This window comes from Microtus ochrogaster, chromosome 16, assembly GCF_000317375.1.
Source record: "Microtus ochrogaster isolate Prairie Vole_2 chromosome 16, MicOch1.0, whole genome shotgun sequence".
NCBI classification, from domain to species: domain Eukaryota; kingdom Metazoa; phylum Chordata; class Mammalia; order Rodentia; family Cricetidae; genus Microtus; species Microtus ochrogaster.
Window position 1 is genome coordinate 5,617,245 of NC_022018.1, and position 18,562 is coordinate 5,635,806.

An 18,562-nucleotide genomic window follows, 5' to 3' on the forward strand; every position below is an offset into this window, starting at 1 on the left:
CCTGTCCTGGAACTAGCTCTGTAGACCAGGCTGGTCTCGAACTCACAGAGATCCGCCTGCCTCTGCCTCCCGAGTGCTGGGATTAAAGGTCCACCTTATTTTTTTGAGACAGGATCTCTCACTGAACCTGGAGCTCTTGGATTCGGCTAGCCTGGCTGGCCGATAAGGTCCAGGGAGCTGCCTGTCTCCACCCACCAGTGCTGTTTTACAGATGTACACCTCCATGCCTGACTAGTACATGGGTGCTGGAGATCCAAACTCAGGGCCTCTTGCTTAAAACTAATTCATCTCCCCAACCCTGGAATATAAGTTTTTAAGGTGTATAGTAATGATTTTATGAATTTCGTTGATATATGTTGTAATGTGTTACATTTTGTCTTTTGTAAATTTGCTTCTAGTGTTTTTGTCTTTGGATAGTTTGACTAACGGTTTGTCCATCCTCTTTTCAAAGATCAATTCTGTCATGGGGTTTTTGTATTGTGTTTTTAATTTTTATTAATTTTTTTCCTGAATAAGTTTTCTATGCATGTGCATTTGTGCCTAATAGAGATCTTAAGTTGATGTCAAGTATTTTCCTCAGTTTCTTTCCACTTTTTTTTTTTTGAGATGAGGGTCTCATAGTAAGCTTTGAGCTCACAGGTTTGGCCAGACTGACTGGCTGGTAAATCCCAGGGATCTTCGTTCCTGTCTCTCCCAGTGCTGGGATTTCAGGTGCTTTTAGATGGGTGTTGGGGATTAAGTCAGGGCCTCATTCTTTAAGGGAATGGAGTCAGCTCTTGATTCTAGTTAATTCTCTTTGTTTTGATTATGGCTTGGGATATTCTTGTTTCTCTAAAGTCCTAAGGTACACCTGATGCTACTTATTTGAGATACTGTTGTTTAATATAAATACTAGGACTGTAACTTCCCTCTTAGGACTGCTTTCATTGTATCTGGTAGACTTTGATAAGCAGTGTTTTAATTTTAATTTACTTAAAGTTTTTTTTAAAAAAAATTTCTTATTGATTTCCTTAAGGATCAATTCAGTAGTATCTCATTTCTGCACCAAGAGTTTGTGCGGGTTTTTTTTTTTTTTTAGTAGTATCTCATTTCTGCACCAAGAGTTTGTGCGGGTTTTTTTTTTTTTGTGGTTTCTCTTGCTGTTCATTTCTAATTTTGCCCCACTTTATTGAAATAGAATATAAGAAGTGATTCAGATTCCTATATTTATTGTCACTTTATGTCCTATTATGATATCTTAAAAATTCCATGGGCTGCTATGTAGAATGTATACTTTGCAGTGTTTGTTTAGAATGTTGATATTTATGAGGTCCTTTTGATCTGTGATGTCATTGACGAATGAGAATGAGATATTGAAGTTACTATTTCTATGTGAGGTCTGTTTTATGAAATAGCTGGTGCATTTGTACTGCTGTTTATCCAGACAGGGTCTTGCCATGTAGCCCAGGCTTATCTTAAACTTGAGATTCTCCTGCCTCATTTTGAATGTTTCAGTTAATTATAGATTTGTACCATCAGGCTTCGTTGCTGTTTTAACTTCTGCTCTTTGCTGTCTCTTCCTTCTCAGACTGTGTGCTTTTCTTCTCTCTCTTTCATTTAAGATTAACTGTCCTCAAACTTGAGGAGATCCACCTGCTTCAGCAATGAGAGTGTTTGTGGATACAAGGTTCTTGTCCACTTCTGGTTCATGTAGTCTAAAATTCTATGTAAACTTTTTTGTGAACTATTAACTACACCGTAGTACTTTTGTATGTAGTTGCAATAAAAGGACATTTTAAATATAAATTCAGTACTATTATCAAAATAATATATTGTTAAAGATTCTAATTTGTCAGAAATACTCTGAAAATTTAAACATTAGGTGTTTTTCAGGGGTGGTGTTGGAGGGAGCACATGCCATACATACTCTGTGGAGGTCAGAGGGCAGCTTGTTGGAGCTGCTTCTCTCTCTCCTTTTTTGGTATTCGAGATAGGGTTTCTCTCTGTAGTCCTTGCTGTCCTGGAACTCCTTCTATGGACCAGGCTGGCTTCGAACTTAGAGATTTGCCTTCTAAGTGCTGGGATTAAAGGTTTGCACCACCACTGCCCAGCATGCTGCTTCTCTCTTACTACCATGTAGGTCTAGGTGGTAAACTGCAGTATTTAGACTTGATTGTACCAGCTTGCTGTCCTTAATTTTTTTTTTTAAGACAGACCCTTACTGTGTAACCCTGTCTGGCCTGGAATTCTCAGCTTCTGTCTCTATCCCCCAAATTCTGGGTTTAGACACATGTACCACTAAACCCAGCGTAATGTCTTTCATAGCAATAGGGGAAACTTAAAAAAAATTAAATCTTGGTCCTGGATCTAACCCATGTTCATGATGGATATATAAAGCGTTCTCAGATCTAGTCAGTGTTTGGAGTATTTGAATTACCCCCCCCCATCCTTCTGTGACCTTGACACTCATGAAAAATCGCCTACTGCTTTAGATTTTCTGTGTCTCTATTTCTGAACAGTCTTCCCCCCCCGCCCCCCCAGGGTGAGTATAGAGTTTATTCAGTGGGTTATGGAAAGAAAGGGAAGGGGGAGAGAGGGAGGGAGAAAGAAGTCTATTTCTGAAGTCTTAACAGTGTATTCTTTTTGGCATATACCGTTGGTAAGAGGCAGATACTTTATCAGTTATATTCCTAGTCCCTTTTATATTAGTCAGGATTCTCTAAATTATCAGAATGCAGTATAATATTATGCATGTATACACACATACATACTTATATATGAGTGGCTATATTTGTTATATATTAACTTATATATAATATATTAAGAATGTCTATTATATTAACTTATATATAATATATTAAGAATGTCTATAGGCTGGATCCTCTTATCTGTAAGTCTGTATTCTTTATAGCATGACATTAAAATTTATTGGCTTAAAACTATAATAAAAATTTATGGTCTTCTACCTATATACTGGTCAATAATTGGAGTTTAGCAGCTAGTTTTAGCTCAGGGTCTCTTATTCAGTTTCTTTAAAGATGGCTTAAGATGTGGTGGGGGGGGGTGCTGGAGAGATGGCTCAGCCATTGGGAACACTGCCTGTTCTTCCAGAGGACCTGGATTTAATTCCCAGTACCTCCAGGGGCGTTCAGAACTGTTTGTAACTCCAGTTTCAGGGGACCTGACACCCTCACACAGACATACATGCAGGTAAAACACCAACGCACATCAAATAAATACATAAATTGTTTAAAATTATTTATTTAAAATGGGGTTTGGAGGAGTGTGGAAGAAATCAGGGAGTAGGCTGACAACTCTTTTGAAGGATTGAGTGAAGGTGGGAGAACATTTTCCAAAATGCCTTACTCATGTGGTTTCACACTGGTATTATTTGAAATTTTTGCAAAATGGATCATGGTATCTTAGGGCTACCTGAGTATCGCGACAGTGACAACTAGTCTTTCCAGTATGAATGACAGAAGAGAGAAAAGCAATCTGTCTCAACACTACTACTTTTTTCTGGAGTGGTTGTGGCAAAACAATATGTGATTTGTTTTTTGTTTGTTCAGACTGTATTTTTGGAATATTATCATACTCCTTTGGGGGAGGCTTGTGACAGGATTTCTCTGTGTAACAGCCCTGGCTGTCCTGGAATTCACTATGTAGACCATGCTGGCCCGGATTTTTTTCTTATTTTTTTTTAAAGATTCATTTGTTTTGTGTGTGAGTACTCTATCTGAATGTATGACTTTGACTTTATGCCAGAAGAGGACATCAGGTCCCATTATAGATGGTTGTGAACCACCATGTCGTTGCTGAGAATTGAACTAAGGACCACTGGAAGAGTAGCCAGTGCTCTTAACTCCTGAACCATCTCTCCAGCCCCCCAGGCTAGCGTTGAACTCACAGAGATCTACCTGCCTCAGCCTCTTCAGTACTGGGATTAAAGGCATGTACCACCACTGTCTGGCTCTCTCCATTTTTGCAGTATATATCTGTTGACTCCGTAGATCAGTGTTGGTCAATGAATGGGAGACATTAACTAGGGGTAAAGGTCTTTGGAGAATGATGGTTAATTTTAATAGTCAGCACAACCTAGAATCACCTGAGAAGGGAGTCTCAATGAAGGATTGTCTAGATCATGTTTTTTGTGGAGGGAATTGTCTTGATTGTATTAATACCACCCATTGCTGGATACATAGTTCCATGGACACTGGATCCAGCTTGAATTAGAGTGGAGAAGTGCCTTTTTCATGGGTATGTTTATTGTTCTTTCCTTCTGACTGTGGCTGTAATATGATCATCTCTCAAATTTCTGCTTTTGAAATTATGATGACAAAGGTATTTTTGTAATGCTTTTCTTTCCATATCTATTTCTTGGCATTCTACTGTGCAGTCTTCTTTCCTTCACTAATGAAGAAGGGAGGAGTCTACAGAAGTAACTAGGGAGTGGAGTGGATTAAGCAATGCAAGAAGAAATAAATGTCCTTTGGATTTAGTGCTAAAGCAGCTCTTGGGGATTTTTAAGGTAGTGGTTGGAGCAAAAACTCAATGAAGGTTTTAGCCTGAAGACCAGGGTATAGTGAGAGTACTGAATTCTTTTAAGAGTCTTATATATGGACCTGGAGAGGTAGCTCAACAGTTAGGAATACAGGCTATTCTAGAGGACCAAAGTTCAATTCCCAGCACTATATTCCAGTTTTAGGGAATCTGCCCCCTCTTCTGGCTTACATGGAAAGCATTCATGTGGTACACAGACACATATACATGCAAAAACATCAACATATGTAAAAGAATAACAATAAGTAAACCTTAAAACTTTTTTTTAAGGATTAAAAAAATTAAATCTTGAGGCAGAGGCAGATCTCCATGTTTGGGGCCAGCCTGATTTAGGTCTACAGAGCAAGAGTTCCAGGATAGCCACTATTACACAGTAAAACCCACCTTGAAAAATAATCTTATTTTAAGAACTTAGATATGAAAAAAAAGTGTATGTATAAAGAACATACTATTTTTGCTCTAATTTGGTTCAGAAAGAAGTAAAGAAACATGAAGGTAAATGACTTTATTGAAGATAATGCTATGTAGAGCAGCTATAAGGAAGAGTGTTTATTATTAGAGAGTTGAAGTGTGGAGAAAGTAGGGAAGGGAAAACAGGTTTAGAAAAAATACTGGCACCTAAGGACCAAGAAGATTTCATGAACTCCAACAGTGAGCATAATAAGAGAGGTTATAGAGTATAAGTTATAGTTGGTGGCATATGCTTTTAATTCTAGCAGAGGTAGGCCCACCTGGTCTACATACTGAGTTCCAGGACAGTCAGTGATATGTAGAGAGATTTTTGTCTGGGAACCCCCTCCATTAAAATAGAGTATTGTCATTTAGTATTTCCTTGGTTCATTTTGGGTAGTGGCAGTATCTCTGGGGTGTTGGAACATGATTCTCCATGGGCTATCTAATTTTTACAAACATCTTAGACTCATGAGGGACTCTGACTTCCTTTTTCCTGATGATCTTATCCAGGTTATTTATTTAGCAGTTTTTGAAAATGGAAGCTCAGTTATTCCGAGCAAAGGGCAGATTTGCATATATCTATGGAAAATAAAAAGATAATACCACCTTTTGTAGTAATTGACAGGCATACATACTGCACAAAGTTGGACTCCTTACAAGGTTCTTCTCTCATAATGTAATACATTCCACATATAATATGGACCTCTTCATGATACCTTGTCATCATTGGGGCTTGGACCATCAGCACAGTGTAGTCTATTTCTGGTGTAGTGAGTAATAAATTCTTCTCTGTCAGTTTGGGAGCATTATTTTCTCTCCTGGCATCCACAATACTACAGTGGGTACCTTGTTAGCATGTTCGCAGAGGCAGAGCTGGGTTTCATATTGGCTGCTCTCAGTGCTTTCTGATAGGTGTGGACCCTGGAGGAATTTCTGATTGCTTCCTTTCCCCTCATACTTACTGTATATCTAGTAGTTCTTTTCACCTTATATGATTATATTTAGACATTCATTGTAATACTTGAACAGTTGAGTTCGTTGTGCTCTGTGATTTTTGATTTTGCTATCTAGTTACTTTTTGCGGTGTTTATAGAGATTGCTGCTAATGGTCTTTTTTTGTGTTTATGTTTTGTTTTCTTTCTCACTACTTTAAATGGGTTTGAAACTATTGGTTTCTCTCTCTCTCTCTCTCTCTCTCTCTCTCTCTCTCTCTCTCTCTGTGAGACCTCTTCATGATACCTTGTCATCATTGGGGCTTGGACCATCAGCACAGTGTAGTCTATTTCTGGTGTAGTGAGTAATAAATTCTCTCTCTGTCTGTGAGAGAGAGAGAGAGAGAAGGGGGGAGAGACAGATCCTCATTCTATAGTTTAGAATGTCCTTGAATTTACTGTGTAGCTAAAGGGTGTTAGACTCATAATCAAGTTTGAGCCTTCTGAAACCTGGGATTATAATCTGGTAAAGCAAGAGATTTTTTTTTTTCCATTTAAAGTAGGCAATAACAGAAACAGATCAATCTTTTTTAGTTGTGCCTTTTCCATTAAGTAGAGAACCAAATGCTTTACTCTCAAATATGGGAATCAAATGGACACTGAGATTGAGCTCAACTATTACCATTTTAAAAATATGTATTTTTACTTTGTATAAATATTTTTATGTATGTGTATGTGCGCGCTCTGTGCTCATGAAGACCAGAAGAAAGCATTGGATCTTCTATAACTAATGTTGTATTCTTATATGTTTACTCATAGAATCCTTGAGATAATTTAGACTTGGCAGAAAATAGAGTTGAATTACATTTACAAATAGTAAGATAGAGTTGAATTTGAATCTAGTTTGTCTCTTTAATCTTCTCTTAACCACTGTATTATGCTTCTTAAGTATGCCAGTGTGAGTTACAGTAGTAACAATTTTTTTTCTTAATGTGTGAGGGTTTTAGCTTACATGTATGTATGTATACTACTTTAATGCACTGTTTGTAGAGGCTAGAAGACAGTGTCAGATCCCCTGGAGCTGGAGTGACAGACGGTTGTGATCTACTATGTGTGTGCTAGAAACAGAACCTGAGCCCTCCACAAGAGCAACAAGTGATTTTTAACTGCTAAGCCATTACTCCGGCTCCCAGAGAAGTAATGGAGTTTATAGTGAGCTTATTTGATGTGAATTGAAAGGTCTGGAATATGAGATACTTATAGAATGAGATATTTTTGGAGTTGCAGAGCAATGGAAAAGGTGCATGCTAGGTCATGGATGGTTCTGGATATTATTAGAAAAGTGATAGTATAAATATAAATAGGGCTATCAGAAACACTAACTGCAACTATGTGGACTTGAGTATGCATTTTATTTAAAGAGCTGATGAGTCTGATTTCAGTAACATTGGGTAGTGAGATGGTAAACATTTGGAAGGCATTTGGAGTTCAGGATAGTTAGGCTCTTTCTTATAATGAAATAATTACTTTCTTTAATTCATAAAAGATAGGAAATTATTTCAGTAGAGAAGAAGTTAGAATAATACCAGATAACTTGAGTGTTGAGGCCTTGCTTAGGAGAAATAATGAAGATAGTGAACATAAAAGAAGACAATTTTTTGGAATATATTATCTTCAAACAGGTTATGGTCTTTAAAAAAATTAACACACAAACACACATACAATATCAATGTCTGTTTCAGTTATTTTTTTTTTGTCAAATGATAATTGTCTTCAGTCTTAATTTTGCTCTTTGACTTGAACTCTAGTTCAACATTTAACCCAGTTTTGCCTTTTCTCCCCTTTACTTAACTGACTTAATGTTAGGTATCTTGGGCTAGAGTCATAAGGTCTTTATTATCTCCATGACAGTTTCAGAAAGAAGTCAGCAGCTTCTGGGTCCTTTCAAAGAAAGGAGTCCACAGCCATGCAGGGAGGCAAAATGTTTAAAACCTCTGTTGGACACCTGGGCAGAGGATCTATTCGCTAAAGTCATGGAAACTTAGAGCCCAAAGGCAAAATGAGGACTGTGAGTTTTTATAGGTAAAAGTTTGGTTAAAAGCTGTTACATTTCAGTAGGAAAGAATACCCTTTGCCGCTTTTGTGTAAAGTTATACAATTATCCAAGTCTTGGTAAACTTTTCTTTTAGTAAAGAATCATATAATAAATTTTTTTTATGTTGCAGGCTATATATAGCCACCTCTTCTGATCATGTTTCTCCTGCTTCCTCTCTTCTATTCCTTTTCTTTCTTCTCTGACCCCTCCCTTCAAGCCCCTTAGCAATAAACAGCCTCTCTATTTTTGAATAGGTGTGAACATGTTGCTGTCAGTTTCTTTTAGAGACATGGAAACCTCATCCCCCCACCCCCCAGCACTAGGGCTTCATGCGCACTGAGTAAGTGCTCTACCATTTTGCTACAGCCCCCAGTTTTTTCTTTGCTTTTTTAAAAATTAGATTAACTTATTTTATTATTACTTCTATTTAACAATCTAAGAAGTTCACAGTCATCAGCAGTTTCAGTGCATTTTCAGGTGCGGTTGGGAATCTCAGTGGATGGAGCTGTTATAGTGGACCTTGTAGGTAAAACATACATTGCATACTTTGAATAGCACATGTGAAGGGATTGCTCAAAAATTGACCTCATTGTTTGATTCTCAGCAAACTGACCTGGTCCACTCAACGTGACCTTTATTGTTTCTGATGTTAGCGTTATTCTCTTTTTTACAAGAAATTTATGACCTCTAGAAGATGGTAATTTGATTGATATACATGGTGTTAGGGCCTTCACATAGGTTTTTTTGTTTGTTTGTTTTGTTTGTTTGTTTTGTTTTTTCCTTTTCCACCTACTATTTTCTCACAAATTCTTCTTTGATCCCACAAGGATCAAGGTTCCTGGTCACAGGAAGGGAGTTACTTTCCTTTGGTCACAACTATTTTCTGCAATGCTTGGATGATTAGTACCTTCTTAGTTTCCTTTTTAAAGCAGCCGAGGTTTCATAACTGTTACTTCTAGTCAGTGAATGAAAGCTGAATGCCAAGTTGTTGAGGAAGTCTTCCCTCCCTCCCTCCTCTCCAGAGAGGGCTGATAACAGGAGTTCCACCTAGACAGCTCTGTAAATGTCCTTCCTGGTCCTCCCTGTGATCCTTTTCTCAGTTCCGTTTGTTTGTTACAGAAGTCATTGATTGCTTTATGGGTATACAATTTTTCATTTATGTTTGCTACTCCATAGATTTCCTTTAAAATCACATATTAGCCTATGAGACTGTCTTAGTGAGGGTTTCTATTTCAGTGACAAAACTCTATGACTAAAAGCAACTTGGAGATGAAAGTTTATTTCATTTTACAACTTTCAGGTCACTAAGAGAAGCCAGGGAAGGAGGCAGAAACTGAAGCAGAAGCCTTGGAGAAACACTGCTTGCTGGATTGATTTCCCCCTGGCTTGCTCAAGTTAACTTTCTTTTTATACCCTCAGGACCACCTGCCCAGGGTTGGTATCACCCAAAATGGGCTAGGCTAATCAGGAAATACCCCCACAGACTTGCACAAAGGCCAATATGGATATAGGAGTTTTCTCAATCGAGTTTCTTCTTGAGTAACTATAGCTTGCATAAGTTGAGAAAAAAACCTAATCAGGACAGAAGCTCTAGTGCTAATATTACACTTTTATCACCAAACTTACCTAGAAGTCTAGGGTATAGGAAACCTCTGACTCAGAGCTGATTATTTTATTATAGCAATACAGTAGCCAGAGTATTAGTATTTTCTGTATTGTTCTTTAAGCCCAGTTCTCATGAAACAGTGCAGAGGGTCAGATGAAATATATTCCTACTATCTGTCACTGTGCTTAAGACACGTGTGTGTGTGTGTGTGTGTACACGCGCGCACACATATATGCATTTATATGCGTATGTACATACATACATGATGCACACACGTAACACACAAAAGCATAGATGCTCTTTCCTTCTTTATACTATTCTGAATTTTGAGGCAACCTTGAAAAGTTAGTCTAAAAAAATGGTTGTTTTACTTGAAAATAGTAAACCGAGTGAAATGGCCACATCTGAATAGGAAACCAGGAACTGAGTTTATTTATTAATAACTGGTTATTCAGAAATAATATATTTAAGTAGAGTATTTTCCATACATTATAATGAGAAAATTATGAGTGGCTTTATACACTGTTTACATTGTATTTACAGCCAAACATAAAATGTAGCCCTGCCTGTATTGGAATTCACTTTGCAGACCAGGCTGGCCAGGAATTTACAGAGATCCGCCTGCCTCTGCCTCCCAAGTGCTGGGATTAAAGGCCTGTGTAACTATTGGCTATCCAAAATGGCACTTTGTGATTATTTTCTTCAGAGTGATCAGTCTGCCTCTTCTCTTCCTTCCCTCCTCCTCCTTTTTTTTCAGGACAATTCTAGTGGATAATCTAGTTTGCTTTCTGTTGTGATAAACACTGACCAAACCTAGTTTTAGACCAAACTGGCTTTGAATTCACAGAGATCCGCCTGCCTCTGTTGTCTCGTAAGTGCTGGGATTAAAGGCGTACACCACCACACTTGGTGAAGCTGGACAATTTCAGTGGTGCAAGAAAAAGACATGAATTTGGGGAATAAATGGTTATTTGTATAATGCATTTTGGGGATTTAAGACAGGCTCTCATATATAGTTCAAGCTTACCTCAAACTGCCTGTGTGGTCGAGGATGACCTTGAACTCCAAATCCTTTTGACTAAGTGTAAGATAATAGGCTTGCACTATACTTCTCTAGCCTATTCTTGAAACCATGAGTGATTATAGAAAATTAAATAGGGTAGAACATTTAAAAAGTGTTTCTACTTATCTTCCACTAATCCAAAATAGTCGTCATTACTAGTGGTATCCTAGATTTTTTTTCCGGTGCATACACAAATAAAAAGAATGGTTGGATAGTTGAAAATATTTTGTTAAGTGGGTGTGAAATAGATTTTGATTTTCAAATAAAAATTTCAGCCCCACCTAACATTTCTTCTGCCTTGCTATTGGCTGTTCAGCTCTGTATTAGAAAAATGAGCTGCTTTAAACAGGCAAAGTAACACTTCACTGAGTTAACATACAATAATGCAATACATGTTTGCATCATTAAAATAAATGTTCCACAGCATAAACAAAAGAAACACACCTTACAATTATATTCTACAACATATATTGAAAGAATATAGTAAATTAGGAGATGGAGAGATGGCTCAGAGGTTAAGAGCACTGACTGTTCTACTAAAGGTTCTGAGTTTAATTCCCAACAACCACATGATGGCTCACACCATCTGTAATGAGATCTAGTGTCCTCTTCTGACCTGCAGGCATACATGCAGGCAGGAAACTAAATATAATAAACAGTCTTTAAAAAGAGAATATAGTAAATTAATATAGAAATGACTTAACATGTCCCTGCTCCCCCCCCCCAAAAAAAAAACTCTTTATACAGAAAATTGCAGTATAGTTCATCTAGGCCAGAATTATTTGTACATCATAAGTTAATGTAATCAAACACATTTTAGTATCCCTACATAACAATTCCTAATTCCGATGTTGTGCTTACTTTGGCTTGTGATTTGGTTGTGTTATTCTTGCCTTTTTCTTAGTTATTTACTGTTCCTTGATAAAGTACGCCAAACTTTTATTCATGTCATGTCAGCTGGGTTTATGCTTGGGCCTATAAAAACTGCTGGCTGATTTGATGCTTGTTATTGGTCTTATTCAAGGTACCTCAGTTCTTTCACGTATCTTACTGTTCACGTGACCTTTCTAGCTGCTTTCTGCAAGACCATCAAGTGTGTTTTTTTTAATATTTACTTATTTTTTCTGTAAATTAATATTTTCCTTGCATGTGTGTCTGTGTGAGGGTGTTGGTAACCCTGGAACTGGTGTTACAGACAGCCGTGAACTGCCATGTGGGTCCTGGAAATTGAACCTGGGTACTCAGGAAGAGCAACTCTGACCCATTTTTTTCTTCCTACACCAAGCATTTTTTTTTTTAACGATTTATTTATTAGCAGGGCAGTGGTGGCACACACCTTTAATCCCAGCACTCAGGAGGCAGAGGCAGGCAGATGGTGAATTTGAGGCCAGCCTGGTTTACAAGAAAGAGCTAGTTCCAGGACAGGCTCTAAAACTACAGCGAAACCCTGTCTCGAAAAACAAAAAAAATAAAATAAAATAAAATTATTATATATACAGTGTTTTACCTGCATGCATGCCTGAAGGCCAGAAGATAGTATCAGAGCTCATTACAGAAGGTTGTGAACTGAGGACCTCAGGAAGAACATTAATCCATGAGCCATTTCTCCAGCCCTGGGGCAATGTTTAACATGATGCCTAGTAGATTACTTCAGTAGTAGAGGTGGAAGCTATGCAAAGCTTCTTAAAGTTCCTTTTTCCTAGATTTAAATACCACATCCTGTCTATTGCAGTGAGTCACAAGGCTAACTCGGGGTTGGAGGAGAGAATACTTTTTGTTGTAATAAGAGCAATGGTGCTCTGTTGTAAGGAGCGGTGGGTTGTGTTCCTGCCACCCCAACTCCCGCACTGCTAGCTCTATCCAAAATAATTACATGGAAACTGTATTCTTTTAATCACTGCTTGACCCATTAGTTTTAACCTCTTATTGGCTAGCTCTTACATATTGATCTAACCCATTTCTAATATTCTGTGTAGCCCACGAGGTGGCTTACCAGGGAAGATCTTAAACTGCGGGAGAATCATGGCGACTCTCTAACTCGGCTTCTTTTTCCCAGCATTCTGTTCTGTCTACTCCTCCTACCTAATTTTCTGTCCTATCAGGCGAAGCAGTTTTCTTTATTAGTTAACCAATGAAAGCAACAGATAAGATACAAGACCCACCTCCATCACTTTTTGTTAGAACAATGATGTTCAATTGCCAAAAATGGAAGTATCACTGTTTTGGAGTAATCAATTAAAAGAAGTATAAAAAAGTTTCTTCTAAAATTTGAATGAAAGGTTTTATTCTGTTTACATTGTTTTGTTTCACTGTATTTATACTACAGCCAGAAACAGTGGTTGTTTTTAGAATGTTGTATTAAGAACTGCATCCTTCATTTTTATGTATTTTGTTCTGCTCGAATATAATAATGCTTTTTAGGACAGGGAAAGGAAACTTATTCTTCCTGCCTTGAACAGGTAAAGTAGTTTAATGGGTTAAGTTTTTATGCATTGTGGGAAATAGATTCAATTAACTGAATATTCATCCACAGTACTGAGAACATTTTCGTAGAAAACCTTTGATAGTAAACAAAGTTGGGATCTTCTTATGTAATTTCTTATTTAACCACGTTTTCTTTTGTATTGAGGTGTGTATTGTTCTAGTGCTTCACAGTTATATTAGTATCACCTTGCCTTGCCCTCCCCCTTTGTGGTTTTTGTTTTGCTTTTGGTTGTTATTAGAAACTGAGGAAACACTTTCTTTGCTCGAGTTTCTTTATCCTAATGTCTAGTTACTGGACGTTCAGTCCATGGAGGTGCCCATAAAGAGTCACAGCACTGAAGTGGTTCAGGTAGGGTATTTCTCATTTTAGGTCTTACACAGGAGCCACTTCTTTTCAAAACAATGAAAGCCCAAAGAATTAATTATGTGTGTGTCCTATGTGAAGTGTCCTGTAAATCTTAAAGTGCTATTTATAAAAAATATATTTTTAGGAAGGAAAAAATCTATTTTTGATACATATAAATATAGCAAATAGAGACAGCCTTTAGTTATTCATTGCTATTACTTAGATTGGACAAAGATAAGGAAGGGCCATTTTAAAATAATTTTTATACATAACTGAAAAAATGGGTGATTTTTTTTTACAAAGGTTATAAAAGAATATTACATATATATGAATTGTTAATTTTAAAACATCTTCTGTTTATTTTTAGAAATACAAAGAAAAGGACAAACACAAACAGAAACACAAGAAGCAACCAGAACCATCACCTGCCTTGGTTCCTTCGTTGACTGTTACTACAGAAAAAGTAAGATTGAAGTATCAAATTTTGTTTTTTTAAAATATTTATTATGTATAGTGTTCTGTTTACATGTATGCCTTCAGGCCAGAAGGGGGCACCAGATCTCATTACAGATGGTTGTGAGCCACCATGTGGTTGCTGGGAATTGAACTCAGGACCTTTGGAAGAGCAGGCAATGCTCTTAACCTCTGAGCCATCTCTCTAGCCCTCAAATTTTGTTTTATGTAATTAATGAAATACTGGTTTTTGACTTCCAAGGAGTCTCTTGATTCCCAGTGCTCTGGTTACAATTTTGCCCACCTTTCTAGCCATGTATGCACTTAGAACTATCACCTTTTTAGTCCTTTATGCTGTTTTCTGTTTATTCTGTTCTTGTCTTCAAGGACCATGTATGGATAACAAGTGAATGACACCATCTAAATTAAGAAATAGGGTTTAATTCAGACTTCAGCTACCTGTGACTTAGAAATCTGGCTTCACCACTTAGTAATTGAATTTTAGGTTGATTAACCTCTCTGCAACACTATTTCAATACCTGTAAAATAGGGGAAATAATAATTGAAATTGATTAAGATAAAATATTTAATATTACTAATGTTAAATATTATTAAAGACATTAAAAGAACACATACATCTGGTTCATATTAATTGTTAGGCATCACTCAGATTATCATAAGATGACTTGAAAACAGCCTAGAAATGGGAACATTTGGCTGGGAAAGAGGGGTGAGTAAGGAAGTGCATTTGGAGATGAGGCCAATATAAGGGTCTCTCCATAAAGGTCTAGCTACATAGGCCTCGTGTAAAACCTCGCCTTGGTGTTAGTGAAAATGGAGCTATTAGGCAGAACTGAAATTAAATATGTTTTGTAACTTGAGTTTTATAAGGTGTTTCAGTTGCTTTGGTGAAGGGATGGGGAGGAGAGAAGGTAGGAAGACTAGACGCCAGAGAGGCTATAAGGAGGTTCTTAAAATAAATAGCCTGCCACTGAAGGTGGCACTAAAACTAGAGATACAGGGGTGCTCAAATTTTGGGTACATTCAAACACGAACCCCTTCTGACTTTCTAAAAGATACGCGTGAGACTTTAGAAGAATTGTCATGTATACAGGTTTTGGTATCAGAACATGTTACCACAGTTGAGCATTTTAAAATAAAATAAAAATTTTATCATGTCTCTGGTTCTGTTTGCAAGATAGTCTGGATACATTGTAGTAGTCTATCATAGGTAAAGGCTAAAATCAGAGTGCCGGATCGCTTCTCACTGGGATGAATCTTCTAAACTCAGGTTGTGGTTGTAGGATTTTGAGGCTCCATTTCTGTGTCACCCACCCCCTTTCCAGGCAGCCCACTTTTCTTCCCTAGGTCCCTCTCCCTGGTCAGCTCCTTCATCCCAGAGCAGGGAGCATCATGTTTAGTGTTTTTCTAACTTTACCTCTGCTGTGTCTTCTGCCTTTAATTAATTTGCAGTCCTTTATATTCAGAACCAGATTTCTTATTTTTATGGTAGAACAGAAGTGTGAAAGAGGAAAAAGCCTTTGATTTTGGTACCTGGAGATTTAGTTTTTGTGTCATTGTTTTTCTAAAAAGTTCGTAGAAGCATGTAAGCATCAATTTATTTCTGTTTTTAAATTTGTGACAAATTGAGCCTAATCGTTAAAAAAAGTAATCTTAATAGATCTGTTACTTTTTATAATTAGTAGGGGACATAGTAGTTTTCTTATCATCATTGCCAATAACTTAAGGGTTTTAATTTTGTGTCCCCAGAGGTCTCCACATGCAAGAAGATTTTCTGTAGTTAGTGAGATTTCCTTCTTGCAGTATTTATAGGAGAGGATAAAGACCACCCTCCCTCCATTGCTGTTTCCTTCTTTCTTTCCTCTTTTGTATTGAAGTTAGAATACCAGGCCTTATTACTGCTAGGCAAGTGGTTTCCTACTGAGCTGTACCCCAGCACCAGCCCTGTAAGACTTGTTTGCTTTCAAGATGGGGTTTCTCTGAGTGACAGCCCTGGCTGTCCTGGAAATGCACTTTGTGGGCCAGGCTGGCCTCTGCCTCCCGAATGCTGGGATTAAAGGCGTGTATCACCACCTTCTGCCGAGACTTTTTGAATTGCTTTCCTATGTTTAATTTTTATACTTTAAAATTTTAACGATTAATATTTTAAGAAATCTTACAGACTTTTGTTATAATGAAGTCAAAGTACAAATTTATAAAAGTCACTTTCTTTTTGTTCTTTCCCTGCACTATCTACCAAGACAGTTATATTTGAAGGTTAAGCTTTTCTTTTCTTTGTTTTTTGTTTGTTTTGAGACAAGGTTTCTCTATGTACCCCTGGGTGTTCTGTAGACCAGGCTGACCTCTCTACCTCAGAGATCGGCCTGCCTCTCCCTCCCCAGTGCTGGGATTAAAGGCATGTGCCACCATTACCTGGCTACTTTTTAACGTAATCTTAATTTGGAGAAAATATAAATGCTTATTTTATAATAAAGTTCAGTATACCGGATGCATTGGTTATTTTGTTACTTTTAATTTAGTTATAATCGTTATGTAATAAGTTACACATATTTAAAGTAAAACAATATTAAAATTATAAAGAGGATGATAAGGAGGAAGCAGGTCTCGCCTGGCTAGAAATTGCACAGAATGCCACCTACTTCTGTCTCCGGAGTGAGTGCTGGGGTTAAAAGTGTGCAGCGACACAACAAAAAATGCATTTTTGATAAATTTTCAAGTACATGTATTAATAAAAACTACCACCATGGTCCTAGGAAAAAAAAATGTGTTTTACAATTATCTTCTGTGTCTCCCATTTCCATCTCTCCTGAGGTAATTCTGCTTTTTGTAGCTTTAAATTAGCTTGAATTCTTTAGAAAGTTTAAAAGGAGAAACATACAGTGTGACACTTTTTAAATTTTGGTTTGGATTATTTCATTCTGCATAAGATTTGAACTGTGTTATGTGTATCAATAGTTGAATCATTTTTGTCATTGTCTGCTTTCTTGTTTTATGGCTAGAATAGCTTGCTTATTGATTCAGTAGTTGTTGAATATCTAGGTTTCTAGTTTGGGGCTATTACAAATAAAGCTGCTATGAGCATATTGCAAGCCTTATATAGATATATGCTTTTTATCTTTTTGACTTTTGTGTAGCACAAATAATTAAAACCTAGAGACAGATATTGGGAAAAACAGAGGAGCCAACCACTCAAGAGACCTTTTACCTCTCTCTACCAATGCTCAGACCTAAGGGACGATCTTCACATTGCCAAACCTCAGACTGGACACTCCACTGAGCTCCTCCCCCTTATATTCTTCTCTCTGCCCAGCCACATTGCTCCTCTGCCCACCTCCCTATTGTTGGGGTTAAAGGCACGTGATCCCCAGTTCACCTTTGTATGAGCTCTGTTTTCCTTTTAGACAGACAGTTTTAATCTTCTGTAGCCCAAGTATTGAACTCACAATCCACCTGCCTCAGCCTCCCAAGTGCTGGGATTAAAGGCATATGCCACAACTGCCCGGCTTTGTTCTCTTTATTTTTAATTTTAACTGCTGCTTTACTTGGGATTAGTGTTGGCATATCTTTATTCATCCATTTCCTTCATACTCTGTGTGTCTATACTTAATGTCTTAGTTACTTTTCTGTTGTGATAACATCATTGACAAAGGCAACTCAAGAAAAGTAGCTTATTCTGTCTAATGGTTTCAGGATAAAGTCCATCCTGGCAGAGAAATCCCAGCGCTAGGAGCCTGTCTGAGCCATGGCGAGTTAGTCACATGGCACTTGCAGAGGGAAATGGCTGTCTGTGCTAAGCTCTTCCACTTTTTTGGTTTTTGAGTCAGGGTTTCTCGGAACTCACTCTGTAGACCAGGTTGGCCTCAAACTCAAGAGATCCACCCACCTCTGCCTCCTGAGTGCTGAGATTAAAGGTGTGCACCATCACCACCACTGGGGTACTCTTCTACTTGAGTCCATGATCCTAGCCCAAGGACTGTGACTTCCTGCAATGATGAAGCCTTCCTACCCCCAATTAACCTGACCAAGATAACCTCCCTTGAATAAGCCAGGTGGTCCTAGATTAACCGTTGAAAGTAGGTTTCTTCTAGGCCACACATGGTTTTTGAACTTTGATCTACTCTGACAATCTTTCTGTGATTAAACGATGTTTAGGACATTTAATTTATATACTATGGCTACTAGGGACCGTAATTGTTACTATTTTCTATTTGTTGATTTTGTTTTTTCTTTTCTCTATCATTACAGCCTTTTGTGATTTTTTTTTATTTTTTGTAGTCTGTTCTCCGTTTTTTTGTTCTCCCCTCCCCTTCCTCTCTTTTTGTTTCTGGCCTTTATCTTGCTTATAATGGCCTGTTTTATTGAGGGACTGTTTGAGGGTCTTCTGTGTGGCTCTAGGTGGACTCGACTCAATGTTCTTGTGTATTGGTTTCCAGAGTGCTAAAATTGGGTGTAAGTTACCATACCTTCATTGAACATCAAACCATACACACACTTTTAATTACTGGCTCAGTGATTTTGATTTTTTTTTTTTTTTGTTTTTTTTGTTTTTCGAGACAGGGTTTCTCTGTGG

The 18,562-nt window shown here is 37.5% G+C and overlaps 1 protein-coding gene and 1 pseudogene across 11 annotated transcripts in view; one reads left to right on the forward strand and one right to left on the reverse strand.

The window, feature by feature from the left end:
- Positions 1-18,562, forward strand: part of Mllt10 (MLLT10, histone lysine methyltransferase DOT1L cofactor) — a 150,774-nt gene that overhangs the window by 61,359 nt on the left and 70,853 nt on the right. For all 11 annotated transcript variants that reach the window (XM_026782846.1, XM_005354656.2, XM_026782848.1 and 8 more), the window contains one exon: positions 13,886-13,981. In XM_026782846.1, coding sequence (XP_026638647.1) covers positions 13,886-13,981 — 96 coding nt within the window. The remainder of the gene's footprint in view (positions 1-13,885; positions 13,982-18,562) is intronic.
- On the reverse strand, positions 8,447-12,856 carry LOC101991939 (annotated as a pseudogene).